The 9,475-nt window shown below is 35.5% G+C and overlaps 2 protein-coding genes across 2 annotated transcripts in view; one reads left to right on the top strand and one right to left on the bottom strand.

Annotated features, from left to right (window-relative positions):
* Positions 1-6,132, top strand: part of LOC117109768 (GPI inositol-deacylase-like) — a 31,657-nt gene extending 25,525 nt beyond the window's left edge. Inside the window, exons 17-21 of the mRNA XM_033252181.1 lie at positions 1,139-1,289; positions 2,584-2,634; positions 3,241-3,506; positions 4,200-4,304; positions 5,365-6,132. Coding sequence (XP_033108072.1) covers positions 1,139-1,289; positions 2,584-2,634; positions 3,241-3,506; positions 4,200-4,304; positions 5,365-5,500 — 709 coding nt within the window. The 3' untranslated portion in view covers positions 5,501-6,132. The remainder of the gene's footprint in view (positions 1-1,138; positions 1,290-2,583; positions 2,635-3,240; positions 3,507-4,199; positions 4,305-5,364) is intronic.
* Positions 6,133-6,299: 167 nt separating this feature from the next.
* LOC117109770 (histamine H3 receptor-like) lies at positions 6,300-9,463 on the bottom strand. Its single transcript, XM_033252182.1, has one exon. It carries the CDS (start codon positions 8,925-8,927, stop codon positions 7,581-7,583), a length of 1,347 nt encoding a protein of 448 aa, XP_033108073.1. The 5' UTR covers positions 8,928-9,463; the 3' UTR covers positions 6,300-7,580.
* Between the last annotated feature and the right edge of the window lie 12 nt (positions 9,464-9,475).

Genomic DNA, 9,475 nt, shown 5'->3' with positions numbered 1-9,475 from the left:
CCCCCCCTGGCGCCACCCATGTCTGGCGCTTCCCCAACACCACACTATTTGTAAATACAGCCCACGCTTATGTAACTGTGCAGTTTTGCTATACAGCAATAAAGTACATGTAACAATGCATATTCACTACATATTATAATGAACCTATAATTTATTTGCAAGATTATCAACGAGAAATGTACATTGTTAGTTACAGTTGTCATATTATAATGATGTCGTAGGATATATTGTATGCTGTATGATTTTATACAGTACTACAGTGTTACGTCACGATACCATGTGGTACTACTCCGTTGCTATCTTTGCAAAAAGCGTTCAGCCGGACAGCATTTTCTTCACTGACAAACCAGTGATCCCAATTTCTAACGTAATTATTGAGATGTTTTATCTTTTTTTATGTAAATTTTAATTGATGATTAAATGTGTGTTCGATAACTAATATAATGCGAGCTTTTGTGTCTTTAGTACATTTTGATGGTAAAATATTAGATTTTAAAATGCCTATTCCAGAAAGCTTATGAAGTCATTCAGGCGTAATGAACGATAACCAACGTCTGTTGACAACAGAGAACGCCACCTGACGTCGTGACGACACGACTGTGGTAATGATTTGACAATGGACCTTTCTGCTAAGCCTTGCCCCTTGGATATTGTTGCTAAGGTCCCACAGACCACCGACAGTGATAAAGCATACGTAAACACGTGCGTTTGTGGGACAACACGCGTGCTCGTTAGACACGCGTCTATTCCTGGTCCTGTTCTGATTGGTCAGTTGTTTGATTGTAACCCCTGAAAGGTCCAATGAATAGGGGCCTCAATTTTTGGATTGTCATAACGTTCAATGTCACTTTTGCAGTAAGACCTTGCAAATCGAGAAGATAGTTAATTCGAATTCAGCAGTATGCATTCAACACGTTTCCCTTTAATCTGATCCTAAGCTTGACAAATATACAATATTTTATTATCTAACCACAGTAAAGTTTGAGTAAATGCTTTATTTCTAAATTTTAATATTAATCTTGATATTGCAGGTATCACTTTACTTGAGAAATATTCATGTATTTACACATTATGCACTGTTGCTCATAATATCAAAGAATATGCAATTGATTTAATTTAATTCAATACTTCTCTCCAGAACCCCAATATCAAATCCAGCTGAGCCAGCCACTCTTCAGGCCGGTATTCCTTGGATGTTGTACAGTTGTGTAGGTGTTTTAATTGCTTTGGCTGCCAGTGTTAGTGGTACCCTTTCTTTGATTCTAGCCCTCTGTATGAGTATAGCCCACGTAAGTACTTTCATTTAAATAAATACAATAGAACCCCTATTGAGGGGACACCTTCGGGATCAAAATGAAGTGTCCCCTTAATAGGGGTGTCCTCCGAATAGAGGTTGGCCGTAGTGTTGCACTTTCTCTCGTTTAGTGCCCCGAAAAAGTGTCCCCTCACTGGAGTGTCCCAAAAGATTGGTTCTTCTGTATTAATTACTTACCCATTTTATAAAAAAAAAATTGTTGATGACGATGACGGTGATTGTGCTGACGATGACGTCTATGACGATAATGCTTCTGTGATGATTATTATCATTTAAAAATATTAAGCATAATACGAAAATAATAACATTACTACAATCGTTTTTATTGGCTCCTAATGTAATGATTTTAATAAACGCAATCGTATTTGTATGTTATTAATAAGGTATGCAGAAGAAAATGCAATTTGTTATGACGTTGATTATAGCTAGGTTCACAAAAAGCAAGCTCATTGTGTTAAATTCAAATTATAATTGTTAAATCTAATAATTATTCGCAACGCTTGGACAGGTAGGCTCGTAATTATCGACTATGGCGGCATTTACAATATCTGCACGGCTTCTGGCAGGTGGTGGACTAAATTAAGATCTATTGTTGTTTAAATCTGATCGATTTTAAGCCTACATCAACTTGTATTTATACTGCAATACTGTATGTTTTACTTGTATAATAGTTTACATTTTTTTTTTTAATTGTAGTCTCTTCACTTATGTTGGATGTTTCTGTTCGTAATCATACCAATAATTTTATTCATTTTCTTTTGTTAATAATAGCGTCCAGAGAATTGTTTTTATTTCCAAAAGTGTTTTACGTTCAGCAATTTAAAGAGGCTCTGATGCTATTTATATATTAATTTCAATTAGGCCGAAGAATGATTAATGATATGATATTTTACCTCGTATTTAAAAAATAATAATAGTCGATGGCATTACCTTCTTTTGACGTGCATTAGATTTAGTAGGCCTGTGATTTAACACTAAGTTGTTTCAAACACTATTTCACCGCGTTATTATGTTTGTTAGTACAGTGCACCCTGCAAATCGAGATCCCTTCAACTCCGAGACCCCTTTAATTCGAGACCACCTTTTTAATAAACGAAACAACAACCATCAATATATTACACAAAGGTAACCCTCTAATTTGAGACCAAACCCTGAGTCCCAAAATTAAAATTAAATTGGAGGGCGAAAAATGCATCGGTTGTATATTTACAGTGTGCCGACACTTAAAACACATCGCATTTAATAACAAGACATATTTTTTATTTAAGGTTTCCAAGAAATATACAAACGTCATATGTATCCGAAACTGCATGAATTTGGTAAGTAATTGAAATGTTTTACTATGCATACAGATTTTTTAACTTTGTTAGCCGTTCCAAATGCAGGAGTATAGTAACAATCATTGACAGTAGTAGATGATATTTAAAACGTTCATCAATCGTGCTTACTAAATATTAATTCCTTTGTGTTGTTGACAATAATGTTTTTACCCAGCATTCAATACAGTTGTAAGCGGAAATCTAATCAGTCAATACCGCTAATTTCTTTATTCACTGATGAAAAGTATCACTTGTCAAAGACCTATATTTTTCGACAATCTGCCTTGATATTGCTCATGATTAATTGCTTATCTCCATGGTGATGAACCTCAGGCTTCCTATCAAAGGCATTGTTCCTGTCTTAAAATCCTACTCTTTAGATTCTCCAACTCGCTTTTTTGTAAACTTTTAAGTAGTTGTTTTCTTCTAAACCGTGCTTCATCATGTTAACGAGACATCACACCACGCTATAAACCGCATAATAAAATGGTTATTTATAAGACTTACAGACCATCACATAGTTTCTTCCCGTGATATTGAACATGTAAAATAAAGTTGGTTTTGGAAGCAATGTATACACAATTTCGTTATCCATCTATGCCTTAGACACAAAGTAGTTCAGACCTATGTAATGGCACAAACCTGCCATCGACCGAGGAAGACCAAAGTGAAAGTGAAACTGAAGAACCAAAGGACGACAATGGTTCAGACGACGATGCTGATAAAGAATCAAAAACTAAAACAGAACGGAAGGCAACTCCTTTAGATATCGCTGAAGATGTTTACAACTATCATTTTACTTTGATGATGCTTTTACTATGTATGGTAGTGATTAATATGCCATCCCTAATAGTTTGGGCAAATCATCTAAAGTAAGTATCATATAGTTTGCATTTGAATTTAGATTGTAATAATTGTGTTTTTTTTTTTTTTTGTGTTGTGTTTTGTTTGTTTTTTGTTTTTGTTTTTTATTTTGTTTAATTAGAATGTTTTGTAATCTAAGAGTTTATATTTTTGTTATTCGTGCTTACATAAATTCTGTTTCTCACCTGTCAATCAAACTTAGCAACTGACCAATGAGAACATGGTATTCAGTAGGCGGGCTAGGAGAAATACGCGCTTGTCTTACACAAAAGTTTACATTTGTGTGTAACGCGTGTCTGTTTGAGGGACGGTAGCAACGATATTGAAAATTTTGGTGGGGTTATTTATTGAGGGCACTTGTGCCCTGAGGTGTGGCGTAAGACAGGACATTTGAGTGATGATTTCTCATGTTTTAGGGCAAGACAAAGTACAGTTCCTTTAAGCTTTACCCCTTTAATATTGTTTTAAGGTCCCTCATTACGACAGCGTAAACGTGCATAAACATGTGTGTTTTATTATAAGAATTGTTAAGTTTGACTCGCACTGCAAAAGATTCATTTGACAGTTCTATAATCATACATGCTGTCAATGTATAAATTTACTTGAATTGATAAATAATTACGTAAGCGTTTAGCGTTTACGTGAGGTTGCAAAACTTCATTGTTAATATAAGAATTTTATTACTATTATTCCATAAACAGGTATGCTTACTCACTACCAACTGATCCTGCGAGGTTCACTTCGCTTGCAGTGTGCTCAGCATTTGCGATTCTTATTGATCCGAATAAGTCCCTACCAACTAATATGTGAGTATCACAATAATTACTTTCCCATCTTGTTGAAGTATTGTAGATTGCTGTTTGTCATCATTATTGAACTTGTTATTTTTGAAGCATACGCGCTGCGATTGCTTATAGTTTAGTGTTCCAAACTTGTGCTGTCAATTTAAACATTAGTCACTGGGCTTCGTAAGTGAAGTCAAGTATTTAACTTTATAATTCCTTTCGGTTACAATGCTCTTTTTTTTCTGTGGTCATTGAGTCCACATTTTTATTCGGTGTAGGGGCAGGCCACCTTTTATATTCTGATTAGAGAAAGGCAAAAAGCAAATAAAGTGCCGTGTTCAAGGATGAAAGAGTATAGAACTGCAATAGGTCCGACGCTCTGGGTTCCTATTTTAAAAAGTACTACCAGGAGCTAGAGGGCGTTCTTCAAAAGAACGTACCTGTTCAAATTCTAATACAGCACCCCCTATCTCGTGGTGGTAAATTTTTTTTTATCTCGTAGTGGTACAACGTTTCTTTGCGTGAATACAGAATCAGGTCAGTCGGACCTTTTACAATTCTATAATCTGTGATAAAAGCGAAACCCTGACCTTAAGGGAGCAAACCAAACTGTTACAACTGCGCCAAACCGCTCCGATGTTGTTTTTATGTAACTCTTTTTGAATTTGTTTCCTTAATAAGTACCATATTGCCAAACCAATTTTTATTACAATAGATATCATCAATAGTATTATGTAGTATTCATGTACTGGATTACCTTTAGTGATTTCATATTTCATAGCAGCTGCCTATTTAGGTTTACAGTACTTATTTCCTTCAACGAGGAAATTGTTAAATAATGTTTTCATAATTTTTGAATAGGTTTATGAAGCCCTGTCCAGACTATCATTGTCAATTTTATTTTTAAAAAAAATGTGATATGACTAAATATGGTCATGATGACATCACATCATGACCATATATAGGCACATCATGACTATATATGGGCATACAACAGTCCTTTGTCAAAAAAAAATTGATAATCTGTGCAGAGATTAAGCCATGCATACCTCAACCTGATTTTTGTATTTCTTATCCACAGAGGCTTTGCTAAGTTCGCATCTCGGTTGATCTATATCTTCACCATAGCAATGGTTCTCTATGCAATCGAGTCCATGTATCGCCTGTCGTATTTCGTGGCGGCAACGTTTGTAATAGCAGCTGTAATTCAACTGTAATTTCCGTGATTTTAGTGATTCATTTAGTTTCATATTTTAACTGAATTTTTGGGAAATTGTACATTTTAATATTAATTGTTTGTTTCTATATTGGTAGTTTTGTACTAATAAATCTTTTCAGGGTGTCAATCAAACTTAACAACTATCCAATCAGAAAGTATCATTTAATGATCAGGAATCTTACGTGTCTCACAAACACGCAACGTTACGTACTTGTACGCTTTTTAAAGTCCATAGCTTAACAAGCATCCAAAACGTGGGGGGTAGCAGAAAGATAATATTAATACGCCCCTCCCCTTGGATATTGTTGCTAAGGCCCCACAAAACAACAGGTTCAAACATACGCTAACACGTGCGTTTGTGGGACAACACATGTGCTGTTAGACGCGCGTGTATTCCTGGCCCTGTTCTGATTGGTCGGTTGTTCTGAGTGATTGACGTTCCGGAAATGTCGATTATCATACCACTGATTTTTGTTTAGATGTTGATAAAATAATGTCTTTATTAAGGTAATAAAATTAACAACCAAATTAAACTTATAAAGTTGCTTTATAAGTTATTAATTAATGAGTTTTATACGATGAGTAATTCGGAAAGATATGCTAATAAACTATGCCGTATGGTATTACTTATTAAAGTGCAGAAAAACTGTTTCGTTTAGATTTGTGACGTCGTAATAGCACATCGAAAAGCAGTATAACTATCGATTTCGATGGTGTGAATGATTGGTACGCGTGTGTTAATCTGTTTCTGATTGGTCAGAACATTTTTCTGTGACGACTGATTTCAAATTTCACATCTGAGACGAATCAACTCTTCCTCTCCAGATCTTAAACACACTATTAGCTTTAAAATTAATATACTATTTTTACAACGCAAGTATCCAAAAGGCAACTCATGAGATGCTTTAATTATATGTCTATAGATCTTAAACATACACATACCATATACGTAAGCATATATGATAATATCCAGAATGTTTACATATAACCAAAGAGTATAGAATGGCCATTTTATACTCTATGATATAACTATAATATTGCTTACAAGTAAACGTTGATATAAAATCTTTAAAAAAATAAGATTATCCTCTAAAATTACCAATTCTGATGGCGTTTTTTTCCCCTTGGTATTGTGCTCCGTCTTGTCCTTTATTGTCAAAAGCGACAGTTGTATACAACAAGCAGACAACTGGTCTCATTTGTCTTTGAAATATAAAAACCTAGCACATGATTCTACTGAACTATTTCAATTCAATTTGCTGTATTTCATAAAGAACTGGTTTCTACAACTGATCTCTATTACAATAGCTGGATTGCTCATTGGCAGTTACCGACGCGCGTGTTGGGGAGCCTAAGCGTAACAGATACGTCATCACTGCGCTAAACTTTTGAACAAACGGGCACCAACAACACATCACTCGCGTTTTTGTAAACTGCATAAACAGGCTCGTTGAGTGGTTAGGTGATTTGAAAAAAATCCTTACGTTAAATTTATTACTGTATTAAAAAGTTTTATAGCAATCGTTATTTTTAACAATAATTTATAACAAATGCCAAAAGACTCGTACGTCACGTGGCCTCCCCCAACATAGCGCCATTGGCTTCATTTTTTTCTGTACAATGATTGGCTGATGAGCAATCCAACTATAATAATAGAGATCAGTAGCTTCTACACTACACTTACATATCAAGTTTTTCTTTATTTTCGTTACAAATCAAAATAGCCTCCACTAAGGCATTGTTAAATATATTGACTAATGTATATATATATAAAAGTAGGCAGTGTGGTATGTAAAGGTGGCTCATTTACAGGGCACTCAATTGGACCTTGAGGACCATTGAACATTTTTATCGAACACCAAAATCAAATGAATAAGATAAATAATAATTAAGTTATGAATATTGTGGCTCGAAAGGAACATTTGTAAACCGTCCCCTACCTCCATATTTTTCGGCAGTAGCAACTCATTTTTTGCCGATTTTAATAAAACACAGATGTCAAAATGATCAAAGCTGTAACTTGCTTTATATAGGCCTACAGTAATCTAGTTCCTTAAGCTCCCTGAAATATCACTATTTTATAGCTCACCATTATTTAAACGTACTTTCGTGTCAATTATAATATTGTCCCTTCTTATCGGATGGACGAAAGAACTGTTAACATGACTACATCTAGGCGTACTACATCGTCTGATGGTACATGAAGAGCACATCTTGCGAATAAGTTTCTTTATGGCCGCTCTGATTTTAATGTTCGTAGCTGCATAGAGCAATGGGTTGAGAAACGCATTCAGATAAGCTGTCAGGTGAATGTACATCCAACTGGATTCAGAGTCATAGACACCCCGGAAGGCCTGGACTGATCCCAGAATGCTGAACGGTAATAAACAAAATGTGAAGGCGGACACAAGGGCACCCAGTAGAGCGGCAGGTCGGATGTAATCTCGTTTTATTGATCGTTGTTTAGTAATCTGCTTTTTCCATAATTGCCTATGTCTTCTTGATGAACTATTTTGCTGAGTTTTAGACGTTCCTCTCATATTATCCGCTGACTGGCAGTGTTGCTGAGTATGTGTGTCGTTATTATCGCTGTACTTAACGTTGTCATGAAGTGATTCATTAATCTCGAAGACTTGCTGGCCGGTCATTGTGCGACTGTCCGAGCAGTTATGCGACGATTGCTTGGTTTCTTTGGTTATCTTTTGGAAAACCCGTTGACTTACAGTGTTATTTAGTGCTCCAGGATGATAAATGCCAACGCGTCGCTGACGAATTCGACGCGTTATCAATACAAATGTCTGTACACTGAAAAATATCAGAAGAAGTAAAGGAAAAAATAACAAGAACACGGAATAAAGTATCTTGAATATAAGTGAAGGATATAAATGGAAATTACAGAAAGGGTCAAGAGTAGGATTCATCTCAGCTTCGTAAACAAACAATAATATATTTATAGTCCACAAAACCGAAGGAAAAACCCAGACGAAAATTATTTGTACTTTAATAACGTTATTTCTTTGCCATCGTTGATACTTCGGGTAGTCTTTGCTTAGGAGAAGGTAGCGATCAAAGCTTATGAACACCAACGTAAACATAGTCACACAAATTAATGTACTACCAAGAATAGATTTTACAATGCACAGCACGACTCCAAATGGCCAGTGACCGGTCAAATAGACAGACAGCGTTGAAGGTAAGGCAATCACGCTAACACCAATATCGGCAACAGCTAGGCTCAGAACATGGTGGTTGCTACACGAGTTGGTTAATAAAAACCTATACTGGACCAGCACAATGATGGTTAGGAGATTTCCAAGAAAAGCAGCTATAGCAAGAACAGACATCAATAGTGCGACGAAAATGTGAATCCCCATTGTTTTTTGATTAACAGAAGTTAATGTTCCATTTTCTTCTTCCATTTTCATGAAAAAGTTGGGAAAACGATTAAGAAAACTAGCAAGACGCTACTGATGATATTCTGCTCATTCACAAAAAAACAAAAATTAGAGTCTTACGTTCCTTTATCCACTCCGCAGTGAATGGTTTAGTTTGTAATGAACCTTTGTGGTTTCAAAAGCCGCTGATTAGATCAGTTCTATAAAATGTTCCACTGGCAGTATGAAGACAAACCTTATAAAACAGGTATTGGCTTCTTGAGGTCACAGATTACATCTGCGATGTAAGAAGACCGTTTTATACGAAAGAACATAGCCTAGATCGCAACACACTACGATGTAGAGATTAATCATTGGCAAAAGTATCCATAATTAATTACGCGAAAAGGCGCATTTTCGTTCCAGTGATGTATCTGTTTACGAAGGAGAGACTAAAGCCTATACCTTTCGATCGTCATTTCCCAGTGAATTTCGTCATTTCCATTGTTAACCTTCCTTATTGGTTATTGCTAAGATATTTAATATAGTGTTTTTTTCATTCAATATTTATTTATGTTAAGGACATAAAAGGGTTGTGT

The sequence above is a fragment of the Anneissia japonica genome, unplaced genomic scaffold, assembly GCF_011630105.1.
Source record: "Anneissia japonica isolate Jap-2015-1 unplaced genomic scaffold, ASM1163010v1 scaffold334_len275345_cov169, whole genome shotgun sequence".
NCBI classification, from domain to species: Eukaryota; Metazoa; Echinodermata; class Crinoidea; order Comatulida; family Comatulidae; genus Anneissia; species Anneissia japonica.
The sequence above is the reverse complement of the archived record's forward strand: the minus strand, read 5'-3'. Positions and strand labels throughout refer to the sequence as shown.